Source organism: Bison bison, unplaced genomic scaffold (assembly GCF_000754665.1).
Source record: "Bison bison bison isolate TAMUID 2011002044 unplaced genomic scaffold, Bison_UMD1.0 scf7180017864145, whole genome shotgun sequence".
In the NCBI taxonomy this organism is placed as follows: Eukaryota; Metazoa; Chordata; class Mammalia; order Artiodactyla; family Bovidae; genus Bison; species Bison bison.
Window position 1 is genome coordinate 11,154,826 of NW_011494717.1, and position 17,347 is coordinate 11,172,172.

A 17,347-nucleotide genomic window follows, 5' to 3' on the forward strand; every position below is an offset into this window, starting at 1 on the left:
CTGTACACTAACTGTTGTGCTTTGTATCAAGACAGGGCTAGTTTAATGTTTACAACTGTGGATATTATGAACACGGTTTCTAAGAGTTTCAGATAATGAAAATGGGAATACCCACAAGACCAATGTCGGCATGACCCAGGTATCACAAAAAATGAAGGCTAAATGACAGGACACATATACAGGTGGATTATGCAGATAAATAATCAAAACGATATACAGCAAAATACATGGAGAATGTGTGGTTGGGCATGCTGGAGAGAGAGACGTGAAAGTACATATGGAAAGTGAATCTCCCAAGTCTGGGGTGAAATAGGCATTAGTTAGACTTACTATGACCTTCTGCAGGGCCAGACATAATGTTTTCTAGTTCCTGTTCTCAGGACTGCCTGCTCTCCAAAATGTGCTTCTTCTGTGGGCTGAGGCCTTAGAACTTGGCCCTTGATTTTGGATGGGAAGGATTACATATATACCATAGAAAATATGTAACTGGGCATATCAAAGGTTAATCTTCACATATATATAATAATGTATTCTCAATTATTGGTGTTAGGGAAGCTCACTGCACAGTGTTTGGGAGTATCAACTGTGGAGCTGGACGACTTGGGTTTGAACATGAGATGTGTGACTCTGGCCAAGTTACTTAACCACACTGAGCTTCAGCTCCCTCCATGATAAAATGAAAGTGCCTCCCTCATGGAGTGGTGGTAAGTACAATGTTAGGTGAGACGACACGTGGATGGCTCTTAGAATAATGCCCAATACCACACAGGAAGCACGAAGTAACTATTCCTCTCTCTCCTGGTTATGGCCTGTGTGTGCTCCCTGCCCCCATCCCCAAATTCCTATGTTGAAATCTACCCCCCAGAGTGGTAGTAAGATGAGACGGGGCTTTTGGGTAGTGATCGGGTCATGAGGGTGAAGGCCCTATGAATGGGATTAGTGAGCGCTCTTATCAAGAGGTCCCAGAGAGCTCCCTTGCCCCTTCGGCCACGTGAAGACAGAGAGAAGGCACCAACTATGAACAAGGAAGGGAGACCTCTTCCTGCTGACACCCTGATCTTGGACTTCCAGACTCCAGTGAAAGTGAAAATCGCTCAGTTGTGTCCGACTCTTTGCAATCCCATGGAATTCTCCAGGCCAGAATACTGGAGTGGGTAAGCCTTTCCCTCCTCCAGGGGATCTTCCCAAGCCAGGGATCGAACCCAGGGCTCCCACATTGCAGGCAGATTCTTTACTAGCTGAGCCCCAAGGTAATCCCCCAGACTTCGGAACTGTACAAAATAAACTTCTGTTGTTTATAAACTGCCCAGTCAGTGGTATTTTGTTACACTGGCTCAAACAAGGACTAAAATTTTCCATTTCATCATCATTATTACTATTATACAAATTAAGAGGAATGCTGGAAGAGAGGTGAGCCCCTACTCAGGCTGCCAGGGTGCCTGCTCATCCCTGCCCCCCACCAGCAGCCTCACTCTTCCTCTGTCCTCTGTGTGTTGGCACTCAGGAAGAAGCCAGCTGTGAAAGGGCACCAGATCCCTGTCAACCAGTGGAGAGACAGGGCTGCAGCTGGACTGCCACAGGGCCACAGGGCCAATGCCACTCTGGGGACCCTAAAGGGCTTCTCAGAGGAGGAGACACTAAACTGGCTGCGGAAGAATGAGTAAGGACCTCTGGTGGAGAACAGGGTGGAGGGCAATCCGTGAGGAACAACCTGCCCAAGCTATTCTTCTTGCAAAGAGAAAGGAGAGGAAGGAGGATGACAAGAGAGGTCTGAAATTGGAGCCAACAGCAGCCAAAATCATAAGGCTGGCCCAGAGAAGACAACTGAGCTGGCTCTGATGGGAGAAGGGGAGTGGTCAGGTGCACACCAACAGGAAGGCATTCCACACAAATCGGGCATGTGTGCCGAGGCCTGGTGATGTGCTGGGGCCACAGGATCACTTGGCCACCCCGCACCACCCCACCCCCCGCCCCAGGTCTCTGTCTCTCGGAGCGCCTGACTTCCATGTGTGTGTCCCACTGGCTTGTGTGGAAGCAGAACCCAACCCCTCCCCACCGAGGCAGTCTCCAAACACAGAAGTCTCTGGACCCCACCCCCACCCCACCTCTTCTTGTGGCAAACATCCTGTTGCTGCTGCTGCTGCTGCTGCTAAGTCACTTCAGTCGTGTCCGACTCTGTGTGACCCCATAGACGGCAGCCCACCAGGCTCCCCCATCCCTGGGATTCTCCAGGCAAGACCACTGGAGTGGGTTGCCATTTCCTTCTCCAATGCATGAAAATGAAAAGTGAAAGTGAAGTCACTCAGTCGTGTCCGACTCTTTATCCTGTTTCAAGTGCTCAAAAGATTTCGCCCTGGGTCCAGGCACTTCTCACTTTCTCTTTCCCTCTGGTATGATCTAAAGACAGTCCACATGTGCAACTATTTTCCGCCCCAGCACAAGTGGATTTCAGGGGACAAGCTCTTCACCAGCACCCCTGTGGCACTGGCGCACACACCCATCACAGCATCAGATCTGTCCCTTGTCGTCCAACACCAAACCTCACTCTGAGGCCTTGAAGGCAGGAAGAGCCACCAGAGTCCAACCAGTGCCTGGGATAGAGTAAGACTTGTAAACATTTGCTGCCACAGTGCATGATGGAAGGAATGTGTCAATTCTCTGACACCACTGGTGTATCACCTAATTCCTCCATCTATTTTTAATATCTCCCTCCCCACTGGGAAGTGGTAAGTACTTGGTAAACACTCCTGAGATGAGAAGTGATTGTTTTTATGCATTTTGATTTCTCTTTGTATACAACATATATTTATCATTATGGGATTTGCCAGGATGCCATTCTGACAAGCCGAGGGGTTTATAGGTATTCACAATTCTCTTATCTACCTAGTGTTCAATCCATCAAATATCCAGGGCAGAGTGGAAAAACGAAAGCAACCAGCTCAAAAGAGCCCCACTACAAGCCTTGGGCTGTCAAATCTCGAAGGTCAAAGCTGGCAGAAGCCGATGGTCTTTTCATTTATTTTTCTTGACGCTCATCAATGAAGGCAATCGTGAGTAAAAGTTGTACCTGCCAGGAAAGGAATTGTCCTTTGTACTTGGTGGCAACCTTCACAGTTGAGGTGCATTCTGACAGCTGCTTCCCGAACCCCAGGGAGAATCACACATCTATCCCTGGGCATGGGCAGAGGGTGGGGAGAAGCACTTTTTATCTTTTCACTGATTGGAGACTCTTCTTTGATCTTGGCCTGGACTTTTAACTTTTAGAGCTTAGATTTAGGAAGACTCGCATCACGGAACTACTGTAAACTGATCTGGTATCTGTTCACCTAACACAGAATATCTTTTGTGTTCTAGATGCTGTGCCAGGCACTGCAAGGAAAAGATGTGCAAACCAAGGATCTAGCTTCAGGGTGTGTAGCCTAGAGCCAGATGACCAAATATCAGGTGAGATTTTCCTGACTGATTTCCTCAGAGCCAGGTGTGATACAAGGGTTCACCTGCAAGGCTTCCTTGGGGGAAATAACATGAGATAAAAAAATGAGGCAGAAGATCTGTGTTCCCCACTGTGTGTTACCCACGACTATGGGCAAATCACTGAACGTCTTTGAGATTCAGTTTACTTATCTGTAAAATGAGGGTAACAACATATAAGGCACAGATTGTAGTGAAGATGAAATGAGTGGGTGGATGTTGATGTACTTTGTACCCTCAACATGCACAGGGCAGATACTTACTGCGAATACTGACAACATAGTGTCTACCTCCTAAGAACACAGAGGAGTGCCGTGGTCCTGCTGTTAATCTGAAGATGAGATGAGAGTCAACATATGACATTCTGAAAATCAAGAGGCATGGTGGATAGTGTGTGGATAGAGGGTGGATGGACGCATGAAAGGATGCATGGGATGGAGACCCCCTCTGACTCTAAAAGGTCAGGCTTTCTCCAGTCCACAGTGTATTCTTCTCAGTCTCCATGGCCTTGAACACCACAGTCCTTTTGGAGAAAGAATAACACATGTGTCCTGAGAAGACCCACCAGAGGAGACCAGACCCATCCATGACCTGGGATACATAGTTTTCCCAGCTTGGGGGTGCACAGCAGGCAGGATCAGGCCAGGCTTAGACAGCCTTGTCACTAGCATTTCTCCCCATAAGGGGGAGAAAAATGACTGTCCACCCTGCACAGAAGTCCATCTCACCTCTCCAAGCTTTCTTTTTTTAATTTTTTTCTTAGCATTTAGTAAATAGTTATAGAAAGCCACCTGTTTATGTGATGACACAAGTCAAGCTGAGATGTTAGCTGTCATTACTAATTCTTGATGCACATCAGAATCCCAGTGGCACTCCTTAAAAATACTTATGCTCATGCCCCTTCCCAAGACTAAAATCAGAATCAATTGGAATGGCCTTTAGCCATATGGATTTTGTAAACTGTGTACTTATGATTTGTACCCCCAAATCTTGAGCCCTACCATTTCAATGGCTTAAGGTCCATATGCTAGAGAAGACTAGCATTTTAGTTGTTGCTTCAATATTACTACTCAAAGGGGTGAGAAATATGATAAATCCAGGCATAGTTAGTGGGACTGGTACTTTGGGGTACCACCTAGGTCATACCGAGGGGTATGAAATTGATAACCTTGGCCCATCTCACAACCACTCTCCCCAAATGCTGAGCAGTTGGAGGAAGGCTGGCCCACCTTTATAGGAGCAATTGGTAGGGGATGAGGGGAACACCCACTCCACATTATTTAATTTAACTACACAACCACCCTATGAGGTGGTTCAGTTACTACCATCACACAGAGAGGAAAGCTGAGGCTCCAGAGACTAGCCTAAGAGCACACTGAGTGTGTGTGCTGGGGGAGGGGGTGCCTCCCTGCGCTCCTAGGACTGGAGTCTCACAACTGCCTCTGCTCGAGAGTTCCCAGCTGCATGACTGTTCCCATGACACCGTGACAGGGCTGAGTGTGAGTTTTAAGGCTTTTAAAAATTATCTTTAAAGCCTTTGAATGGCTCTCTCTTTTTAGTGTAAATCACCCGGACAATAAAGCCCTTATTGTATATTTATTAGTGTGTTATTCAGACCAAGGGGGAAAAGAGAGAAGCTGACACTACGAATGACTTTGAAAGCGAGAAGAAGCGGGGCCTGAAATTAAATCACTGTGACAGTGCCACTCGAGGGCATCAATTTCAATAAATGATCACCTTTTGTTCACTCCTGGTCCCGTTTGTCATGCGGGCAGGATGCGAGGAGAACTTTGCCCGGGACGCTGAGTACCACAGGCCTCTAATTTCCTCACGCTGGCCAGGCCTGCCACAGTGCCCTGAACCAACTGAAGGTACGCCCAGCAAGGCTGGGCAGAGGCCGTCGGGCATCCTTTCAGAGGCAAATGCCCTGTGTCATCTTTCCACACTGCGCTCCCCCGCTCCTGCCCCTCGCTCAGCCTCCTGAGACCATCCAGTCTATTTATAGGGAAATCCAGGTTTCTGTACAAAAGTGGTGAAAGGTCTCTGTGGGTCAGTAGTAGGTAACTGTATTGTGTGCCAGACTAGTGGGCCCATAAAGCAGACTCTATCACTTCCTGCTCCCCTGTCCTGACTGGCAACCTGAGGCAGGGGCGCTTGCATTGCGCGATGGAGGAAGGGGAGGCAGCGGTGAAATCTCCACTTCAGGAGGGAGGAAGCTGAGGCTGGGAAGGCGGTGGTTGTTCTATTACCACACTGCAAACTAGCAGCTAGGACTGACGGCTCACCCCTGACGCCCAGCAATCAATATTGCTTTGGGTTAAATTCCTTTGGCAGGTCTTCCATTGGGACTGTTTCTGGTTTTAAAGCTGGGATCTTTAGTCAGAACCAATCGGTTTAAATAAACATGGCAGCCGTGTGGGTACCCAGCACAGACGTGAGTTCTTCTTCAACTGAGAGGGGAGTGCAGATGTTAATCTCAGGGCAATGAGGTTGAGGACTTCTTGATTGAGATTTTCTGTTTAGCTGGGAAACAGACAAATGGAAGCACTGGAGGATGGGGCTCTGGGGCCCAACATGGGCGTGGGTCCTGGCTTTGCCAGGAGCCTACACTTTGACCTTTATCACATCTCATCAGGCATTGAGCCCTGGCTTCCCACATCAGGAAATCAACGAGACAGATGGAACTCAAGTCTCCTCTGAGTGTAGGGGTTAAGCTCCCACAGATAGGTGAAGTTCTGTGCTGTGGAGAATCTTATTTCTCTGCTACCCTCTGGAATGAGTCTCATTCGTGTTGTGAAAAGGCCCTGACGGCTTATCTTGGCTCAAGCCCAGGTATCACCAAATCCTTTAGGTTTAAAACATCTTTTCAAGTATTAGTAATTCAAAAGATTGGCAACTTCTATCCCCCCAGGCCCAATTCTTCCCTCCACACACTGTAGTTCTGGTCACACGTAAGAAAAGTCCCCAGATACCCAGGGCTGCAGGAGAAAGCTGTGTGCGCGACGAGGAAGGCAGACTTGTGACGGATGTCATGGAAGCAGTCTTGGAGAGTCGCTCTTACAGTCTGAGACACCACCAACCCTTGGGCTTGTGTTCTTGAGTCCAAGAAGCTGCTGATTTTACATTGCCAATTGCTGCTGGACAGACTGCTCTTTCTAAAACAGCTTTCAGTTGAAAGGCAGGGGAGCACAGGAGAAGAAGGAGCTGAGATGCCTGTGCTGGCTTTCCTGGACAGTGGTCTTAGCTCAGCCTCTTAAAATTTCTGGGCCCTAATTTAAAAACATCTGCATAAGCATCTGCTGTTGCTGTTGAACTTGTGTCTTCCTTACTGAACTGGATGCTTCTTGAAAGAAAGCCTTTGTCATCTCCGGCTGTGTATTCCCAGCACCAATGATACAGGTGGCACTCCATCCATGGTGCTTACATGAATTATAAACTGAGAAGGATCTATTAATGTATCAAGTATCTACTACAGTTGGGCACCGTGTGCGCCATCCTCCTCATGCCATTCCAGTTTGTTGTTCAGTTGCTCAGTCATGTCTGACTCTATGCAACCCCATAGACTGCGGCACGCCAGTCTCCTCTGTCCTTCTCTACCTCCCAGAGTTTGCTCAAACTGACATCCATTGAGTCAGTAACACCATCCAACCACCTCATCCTCTGCTGCTCCCTTCTCTCTTTGCCTTCCATCTTTCCCAGCATAAGGGTCTTTTCCAGTGAGTTTGTTCTTCGCATCAGGTGGCCAAAATACTGGAGCATTTCACAGTACACCATGTTAAATAGGTATTATATTCGTTCAATTCACAGAACTTTGTGGCCTCTAATTTCCAGTTAGGATGTCCTCTGCCTGCTAGATTCTGCAGTCAGCGGGGTTGGGCAGTTTGACAGCCCATTTCTCTGCTTCCTTGAGTCTGTGGCCTTTCTGGCTGGGAAGATGAACAGATGAGCAGGCCAGTCATTCATTGTCGGCTGTCCCCTGGGAGACTCCGGGCAAAGCCTGACTGTCTTGGCAGACTCAGGCGTCTCGCCCTGTGAATCATTTAGATCTCTCACACTCTGCTGCTGCTGCTGCTGCTGCTGCTTTCCAGGTGACTGGGAGGGGAGCATCTGCTGGGATTCCCCAACTGCTGCCCCTGCTTCCTGTGCCTCCTCGCAGGCTGCCGCCCCGCTGGTGTTGCACTGAGTGGTCTCCCAGGGACTTGCTGGCCTCTGACTTGTCGTTCCTCTGAGTCAGGCTCCCCCAAGTCGACAGTGTTATGACAACTTCCTCCCTTGTTACTACAAATGCTGACTGTTGTTTTCCCAGCAGCGTTCCCCAACCACCGTGTTCTGTTCTGAGAGGAAGCCAGCCTTATCCATAGTCATCACAGTCATCACCACCACGATTTCACCATGTCCCCCTCACTGCATTGATCACTGGGCTCCTGGGGTCATCTCTGACATTATAGGGAACAAGCTTCCAGCAAGGCAAACTGCCAAGGATCCCAAAATCAAAAGATTCTTGAGAGTGGCACTGACCTCATAAGCAGAAAACAGATGAGTTGCAATCCTGTGTGATCCCAAATTGTAAGCAGAGTGGAGTAGATCAGGGTATTAAGTAAATGGCCTCTTACATGTGTTTCCTGATCAGAGTGTACAAAACCCTTCACATCCTTAACTGCACTGACCCCACATGACTATGTGAGAAGGGCAGCACCATCATTCCCACTTTACAAATGGTAAATCTGAGGCTTAGGTAGGGATGGAATGTGCCTGAACTCATAGAGCTCATTCATGAAATATCCTTTCACAAACCATCAAGGTTGGCTTTCCACATCTCTAGCACCTCTATGGTCCTAACAAATACAAAATACCCAATAAATGACTGTTCATTGAACTGACAATTGAATAGTGACATAGGACTTAAATTCAAGACTTTGATTCACAGAACATTATTATTATTATTTTTGCTGCACTACTGTGGTTCAATTGAGCTCTTGCAGCAATGGGTGAAAACAATCTAGAGTCAGCCTGATGAGGTTCAGATGCCCTCCACCCTGTCTAGTCATTGACCTTGGGCAAGTTATTTGGCTTCACTCAATTTCCTCACCTGTGAGATAGAAGATAGTAACACAGTACCTGTGTTGTTGAGTTTTAAATAAGAAAACACATTTAAAGTGCATAGCAGTGACTGGCATAATTAGTGCATAATTAGTGTTAACAAGTTACTACTCAAGGGTGGGAATGGGCCTTATATGTCTGTGAAACCCAGGACTTGGCACAGCGGCTGGAACATACACACGCCTGCCAACACTGACACATATGTGACAGGAAGCAAGTCCTTTACCCCTCCTGGCCTCAGTTCCCAACACTTGTGAACTGACATGGTGGGACCAGGTAAATTCTAGTGTTATTCCCCACTCTAAAATGCTCCATTTCAGAGGTCTCAATGGGACAGTTTTGCCCCCCAGAAGACATCTGGCAATGTCTGGAGACATTTTTGTTGTCATAACCTGGGGAGGTGCTACTGGCATCTAGTGGGTAGAGGCCTTGGAAGGCGGGGGCCACGCTCAGGACAGTGCCCACAAGAAGAACTGTCTGGCCCCAGATGTCAATAGTATCGAGACTGAGCAAACCCAGATCCAGCTGGACGTGAACAGCTAGAGTTCTCTGAATTGATGGAAAGGGCCTGTGGCCTGCAGCTTGCCAGGGTGCCCAGGGAAGCACCCTCAGGGCTGGCTCAGGCGTCTTTAATTTAAACCAGAATCACTCTTATCATCAAACTCCAAAATGACTCTGCCACGACTAGGAGAGAACATTGTGGCACAAGACTCACGGAGCCTGGCCTGAGGCAAAGCCCCTAGGATGCAGGGGCAGCCTTACCAAAGCCAGGGTCAGTGGGCTTGCCCATCACCCCTGCAGCATTTCCCTTGCCTCAGCTCCCTCCCTCCAGGGGACAGATGACTGCCAGTGATCAAGGAGTCATGCTGGGAAGAAAATGCTTTGGCCTGCGAAATGGACACAGAAATGGCAGCCTCAGGGAAAGGTCACAGCCTCCTGCATTGTGCAGTATTGGTCTCTGTGTTCTCACCACAAATGGAGGGAAGGTCACCATTACATGCCCCCCGGATCTTCAAAGAAGCTGCTGCTGCTGCTAAGTCGCTTCAGTCATGTCCGAATCTGTGAGACCCCATAGATGGCAGCCCACCAGGCTCCACCATCCCTGGGATTCTCCAGGCAAGAACACTGGAGTGGGGTGCCATTTCCTTCTCCAATGCATGAAAGTGAAAAGTCAAAGTGAAGTCCCTCCATCGTGTCCAACTCTTCGAGACCCCAAGGACTGCAGCCTACCAGGCTCCTCCATTCATGGGATTTTCCAGGCAAGAGTACTGGAGTGGGTTGCCATTGCCTTCTCTGTCAAAGAAGCTAGCTTGTCTCTTTTCCCAAAGTTCCTTCACTTCCATCTCCTCTTTCGCAAACTCATCGGTTCTCCCTGAATTCCTGCCGAGAGGCTATGGGTTTCCCAGAAAGAGGAGAAATGACCCAGAAAGACCCCAAATGAAGAAAGGGGAGAACTGAAGTCTTGTTTAAGTTACTATAAATAGGCTGCCGATCTCCTCTTTGTCTCAGTTTTCCTGTCTGTTAAATGAGCAGAGACATTATTTTGCCAACAAAGGTCTGTCTAGTCAAAGCTATGGTTTTCCCCATAGTCATGTACAGATGTGAGAGTTGGACTATAAAGAAAGCTGAGAGCCAAAGAATTGATGCTTTTCAACTGTGGTTTTGGAGAAGACTTGAGAGTCCCTTGGACGGCAAGGAGATCCAAACAGTCCATCCTAAAGGAAATCAGTCCTGAATATTCATTGGAAGGACTGATGCTGAAGCTGAAACTCCAATACTATGGCCACTTGATGCAAAGACCTGACTCATTTGAAAAGACCCTGATGCTGGGAAAGATTGAAGGCAGGAGGAGAAGAGGGTGACAGAAGATGAGATGGTTGGGTGGCATCACTGACTCAATGGACATGAGTTTGAATGAACTCCAGGAGTTGGTGATGGATAGGGAGGCCTGGCATGCTGCAGTCCATGGGGTTGCAAAGAGTCAGACATGACTGAGTGACTGAACTGAACTGAAATAGGACCTCAGATGATAGTTATGAGCACAGGAAGATAAAGAGGGGATGGCTTTTTGTAAGCCCTCACAGCGAGTCACACCAAGGAGCAGTCATCTTCCTGAGGATGCTGGACAGGGACCAGGCCCTGCTACTTAGGAAGTGCTGAAGTCCTGCGGCATTTGTCCCCTTGCAGGCATGCATGTTCTCAGCTGGCATTTCAGGGAGACCCCAAACTCCAGGTCCCCCTGTGACATCAGTGAGTCCTCTACCTGCTCCCCACTCCTCCAGCACTTTAACAGATTGATAGCCTGAAGTCCCAGCAGCACCAGGCAGCACTCTCTGGACTCTGCCAGGCTTGGTGGGGCAGGAATGGTGAGCAGAAGGCAAAATAAATAGCTCATGGGGCTGGGCAAACACATACAGGATGGCACTGCAGCCGAGGCCACCACCAGCCCCACTCATGGATGGGAGACTTTGCCATCTGGTATTCTCACAAGAAAGGGAGGCCATGATGGAAGAAGGCGTGCCCATGGCTCACCCCTAACACCTGGCATTCTTGATTTCTTGTGAACACAGCAAGAAACACTTGGTGGCCGGGCCCCTCCCAGTCAGGCCAACGAGACATTTCTGAGGCAAGAAGACGCATGAGAGTTTCGATATGAGGAGAACATCCTTTCTGAAGCCAAGATTTCATTCCTGCTGGGACAGTAGTAGCAGTTCTTTGAAACACAAATAAATACAGATGGGCCAGTAGCAGGGGGAGTAGGGTGAAGCCTTTCAAGAAATGAGTAAGAGGCTGTATAGTTTTATTGGAATGGTGGTCGGTAGGCTCTCCCCACTGACCCAGTATAGCACAGAGGTGGAGATGGGTAACATCACTGTTCAGTTGGAGTCTCTCTGAAAGATATTTTCTTAGAGGAAAGTTAAGCCCTGTAAGCTTAGCTACAAATGTGTGGTCAACTAGCACACATGCCTCTCTCACTCTTGTTGATTATCAGAGCAGGGACCCCTCAAAGCTGGGGTCTTATGGAATGAGAAGAAAGGCAAGCGCAGAGATTCCCTTGTTCAAGTTTGCTTCCCAGAGTCACCGTTTCTAGAGGCCTGACGGATCACTGAGGAAGCAAGTGAGTATGTCCAGGAAGCTTAAATTCAATGACAAGGGTACTGGGTATGACATCAGTGCTGTGAAGCCTTGCTGTGAAGCCTGTCTTGCTCCTCTCCTCAATCGGCACCGTGCGGCAGCCCTGATCTCTTCCACCGTGGGGTCCCGCACTGCTGTGGGACCGCTCAGGCAGCCACAAAGGTTTGCTCTTTCCCTTCCTGCCAAAGTTCCCCTGGTAAAAACCAGTTTCCAGCATATTAAATTACTTTCATTTTGGCCTTTTAACACTCCCCTTGGCTGTTTTCTTCTTGGCTCCATCTGGACTTTGGGAAACGAATATCTTTAATACCCACTCATTAAATGTCCACTCTGCCAGCTGGTCCTCTGGCCTCTGGAAGGACCGCCAGCCTGGGCAGCCAGAGGGCCCCACAGATCAGTGCCCGAGACACCACCCAGGGAATAATAGCAGTAATGGCTCAATCTGGACCCTACCCGTTAAAGGACGATTGTGAGTTTTAAGTAGATGTCATAGAGTCTGGAAATTTGTAGCCAAAAGCCACATCTCCATTCACATACTGGATTTGGGACACGGGGAAGGACTCACCCATGCTTTCCCGGAGTGGGTGCCAGGAGGATCTCTCTTCCAGCCTCGTTGTGGGGCAGCAGCTGAGCGACGTACCTGCCCGATGGCTGCAGGTGCCGATGCACCGAGACGGCCAGCCGGCAGTGCTCGCTGCTGCTCCTCATCCACGGGCTCAGGATCGTGTGCTTGGAGTTTGCCGAGGTGTTGAGGAGGAGGAAGGCACCTGCCAAGAGACACGGAGAGTGAGTCTGCAGTGTGTCCAGATGAGAGGACCAGCATCAGCTCTGTGGTGGGATTAGAGAGACCAACGGCATTAGAGTCAACGATGCTGGAAGTCTTCCTCCAGCCTCTCACCTTCTTCACGCAGCCAATCTCTTCCTTGCTCTCTTAGGCTGTTTCCATAAAAAGTAAAGCCTCAGGCAAAGATAGTGATCTGGGACTTATTATCAGGAAGACCGAGCTTCTCACCTCAGCTTCCCTACTGACTAGTTCTGTATCTTATCTTTGAATCTCAGGTTTCTCGTCTGTAACGCGGACAGCCTAAGAGAGTCCCTCACTGCATATATGATCCCAGAGTGGAGCCAGGGTATCAGTTTCACCTCATAAACCTCCATGTGTGGTATCTCCAAACCTCACAAACCAGGACACTCTGGGGCATCTCAGGCCACCCAATGGGTCACAGTTTAAATCTGAGCTGACCTGAGTTCTTCATATGACACTCAAGCCAACTTCAGACTAAACTGATATCTGTTGGACAATTCAGAGTTTCTGAGGAATGTTTGGGTTGGCTCCAGGCTGTCTAATAGTTATGACCAGTTCAAGATTTTCTTTGTGTGGCTTATTTTGGTCACTTATTTTGTAGCCAAGATCATGGCTACAACTCCTTTGCTTACTAGCTAAGTGATCTAGAGCAAAGCATTAACTTTTTCTTGTTTCAGTTTCCTCATGTATAAAAATGGCATGGGAAGGGTTGGCCGAACTCAATAATCTTTTTTTTTTTTTTTTAATAATCTTTTAAGACCCATTTCAGCCCCTTAGTCTATGAATCATGTGAATCTGCAACTATTCTCCACAAAGAGAGCCCTACAAATCCATCCTGGTGCCATGTCTGTGGCAGAGTTTCCCTCTGGGGCAAGCCAACCCTAATACCAGCAGCACAGGCCAAGTGACCTACACAAAACCCGTGTTTATGGGGATTACTGTTGGCATAAAAGAACAGCATTATTTTATTGTTCCTGGTATTCCTTCTGATGCATTAATATTACTCGCCACACTTCTCCATTGAAGTTTTGGACCATTAGATGCTGCTCCTTTTGCAGTGAAAGCCTGTCTCATAAGATCCTTGATTTCTCCTGTGGGAACCAGCTAACGAGTGTTCAGCTTCTTTAACCACCCCCAGCACATAGAATTAGTCTCCTTCACAGATAACCCAATTTATCGAGTAGGCAAAGGAACCATACTTTTTGTTTATAAAGAATGATATGGAAGAAAGAAGGGGATTTCTACCAGAAGCTAAGTATTTCCAAGGACACATATTGTGTCAGGAATTTGGAGAGTTGCTATATTTTAGAAGTAGATAAATATGACTTCTAGTTACAATCAGGATGAAGTCAGCACAAGACTGTTTCTGAACTGAATCAGGGACACGGGTCAGTACTGGAAACTGAACCCTCTGTAATTAGTGGGAAGTTTTCAGCATGGTGCACGGGCCTTTAAAAAGTGCTTTCTGACCCTCAGTAAATAATCTGTATTATTATCCTATTTTACTATGGGGAGACATTCTTGTTATGGGCACAGAGGTAAAAAAAAAAAAAAAGATAATTAGAATCAAAGACTCAGAAAGCACTTTAATTTGATCCAATGTAATGCCCTTGCTTTTCTAGAGAAGCAGACTGGAGATCAGAAGTGGGAAATAACTTGTATAAAGTCTCAACTTGAAAGTCCAAACCAGATTCCAGGTCTCTGAACTCCTAATCAAGGCTCTTTAAACCTTGCATCTTTCTCATTGCCCCACTGTATTCTTTATCCTAAAATGAAATGTAACCAGAGTGCCTTGTGGCCAAGTTGTATAACGCAGGAGCCAAGAGGGGTGGGGCAGGAGAAAGACAGGCAGATGGGTGCTGGACCAAATCCATTTGTTCATTGGCCTCTTTACTCACTCCTTTCTGCCCTCGGATTTCATTTATTGGATGCCTACTTTGAGCAAACATCCAAGCACTGGCTCTGCCCTGGGGACACAGACATGAGTCAGACACAGTTCTGGACTTCAAGGAACTCTAGGTCCCATAGGGGTGATGAGACGTCTGCACTAACTTTAATCAAAGGTAGAGGTTATAGAGTCATAAGACACATACAGACAAAGTACTTTGGGAGGCTCCACAAAAGATATTAGGTTCAGCTGGGAAGATTCATAAAGAAGATGATCTTTGAGCTAGGTCTTTAAAGGAGAGAAAAACAAAGATATTGGCAGAAATGGCTATGCAAAATTTGAGAGGAAGAGGAGTCAAGGCAGAAATGCAGAAAATGTGTCGTGGCATTTGGATGCAGAGTGGGGCACATGAAGAGAAGGCTGAGAAATAAGGAAGGCTGGTGCATGTGGGCCAGACCACAGAGAACATTTCATTTCCAGCTGAGTGTTCAACTATACTTTGGACAATAGGGAGCCAGAAAAGATTTTTGAGCAGGATAGGCACCTCATCAGAGTGATGTTTCAGGAAGATTAATCTGGTATGGTGGGGGAGAGGCGGGATCAAAACTGACCCAACCTCATCCTCCACCATCCGTCCACACCAGGCAAGGACAAGACTAAATGCAGATGTGATGTGTTTAGTATGTTACGTTGTAAGCAAAGGTGCTGTGTTAGGGACAACTCTGGGATCTACTGAGGCTTCCAACCATCTGTTCAGAGCAAGTGAGAGCCCTGGAAGTATCTCTGGGGCACAGTCTTGTGGCAGATACTTTGGGGTGCATTCTGAGCTTAGGATGAAACCACACATGCCACATATAAGGGAGCACAGTAGTGTGTCTGGGTCTGAGACCCTACGCTGGTATTTTTCATTGGGAAAAAGTTGGATTGAAACCAGCTTTTTGAGCTACTGAGAGAAAGAAAGCAGGCAAAATAAAAGAGGTGCTTCCCTTTTTTGTCAGTGAGCACACACTGATGATTGGGTATTAAAGATATTCGTTTAACCCCTGGGAAACTCGAGCTCCCAATAGGAGCAAATCAAGCTGAAGTTGCTGGGGCTTGGGGGGCTCATCTTCTCCACTGTCCCTCCCTCCTGGATGTGAAACCACATGTAAATTCTGTCCTTGTGATTCAGTACCTCAATAATGAGACTCTTTCAAAGCTGACTGGAAGATGGATTACTTTTCCAGTTCTAATATGTGAGATGATGTTTATATGAATTTTATTTTGTGCAACTGGACTATCAATAAGGGACTGAGCTTAAAGTATTTTCACTCTCAATAAAACTCTATAGTTGAGAGCTATCTCTTCATCAGCAGCTTTCCTCTACCCCTAAAAAATAAAATAAAAGGAAAAAATACATTTCATAAGCTCCTTGGGATATTGTCAGTATAAATCTTTTAAAGTCAGTGAGAATTTATCTCTCCTCTTCCTCTTTCCCATTTCCTGTTTATTTTGCTCAGAATAGCTTGGGGCTATGGGAAGGCTCCTGGGGTCCCTTCTAATTAAGAAGGATGGCCTGGCAGCTCACAGACCTTCTCCCAGAGTGGGCCATAGTGGGTGGAGAAGCAGATCAAAGAGCCCTGCTTACCCGGTGCCACGATTGTGGTTTCCTTATTACGTTATTGTGTTGATGTGTTCAATGATTAAATATGAAATGGTTATTATTTCTACCTCTGGTCACAGGCATAGGGATGTGTCACTCTCATCTAAGCCAGCAGGGCTCAAATTATGAGACAGAAACCAAGCGGCATGAATCTTGAGATCAGACAGACTCTTTTATATTCAGGCTCTATCTCTATTTCATTCTAGGCTTTAGACAAATTATTTAACCTCTTTAAACCTTAGTTTGCTCAGATTTAATATGGCTATAGCCTACCTCCTATGGCTGTCATGGAGATTAAATTGAATTGCATATGTGAAAGTGGCTAGTACAGTGTCTGGCCCTTAGTAGATACGTGATGAATGTTGATTTCCTGCTTTGAGGGGTGTCAATCTGGAGCTCCTTTTATCTATCCCTAAACTTGGAATCAGAAGGACCAAATTTCAGCCCTGGCTCTGCTACTACCAAGGTTTCTTTGTTTGTAAAATGAAAAGGTTGGATAGAATCTCTCTGAGGACCCTTAGAGCTGCAAACTGTCAGTAATTTTATCTGCCTGCCTAGAATATTATTAATCTAAAGGAAACATGTCAAGTCTCCAAGCCCCTAAGTCCTAAAGACTTCTTCTCCTAATTTAGCTCTCTGAGGCTTCTAAACCAACAGTTTCTATCAATTGACCAAATATTCTGTGGGCTGTGATTCCCAGTTCTGCTTCCTCTCTTCTAATTTGCACGAACGCATCTCTGTGAAGGGCTCCTGACGGAGCATCATTTGTTCTGTAGATGCTTTTGTTACAAGACTGGTACCACCTCTAAATGTTTCATATTTAACACAATGCTTGCCATATGGCAAGCACTCAATGACTACAAATCAAAGTAATTTATACATAAAGCAAGGAGTCAAGTAGTTCAGAGTGGCTTGTAATAATAATAAAAAAAAATAAAAACTATCCCCAATCATGCTCCTCACACCAAGTCCCAAAAATACTTTTAAGGAATTCTGATGTCTTTGGCCAGCTGCTTTCCTGAGTCTAGATATCTGGATTTAGAGTGTTATTTGTTGGTGCAACAACTTTAGGCTCATTAACATTGATGGTACAGTAAGAAAAATGATCCTATCCCCCTTCTATTGGGTTGGTCAAAAAGTTCGTTTGAGTTTTTCCACACGATCTTAATAATTCTTTATTTCTTAAATCCCTTTTTACTTTTTTAAATTACTTTCCTTTTTAACTCTTCATGGCAAATTTACCATTTGTTCCATCAGCTTTACGCAGTATCACCTGACTTTCCTCCCAGGAAGGTGACGCCATTAG

The 17,347-nt window shown here is 46.8% G+C and overlaps 1 protein-coding gene across 1 annotated transcript in view; it reads right to left on the reverse strand.

The window, feature by feature from the left end:
* The window catches only part of ALK (anaplastic lymphoma receptor tyrosine kinase), a gene marked incomplete at its 5' end in the record, with an annotated part of 508,673 nt that overhangs the window by 313,571 nt on the left and 177,755 nt on the right, over positions 1–17,347 (reverse strand). The window contains 1 exon segment of the mRNA XM_010840704.1: positions 12,272–12,473. Within this exon segment, the coding sequence (XP_010839006.1) occupies positions 12,272–12,473 (202 nt within the window).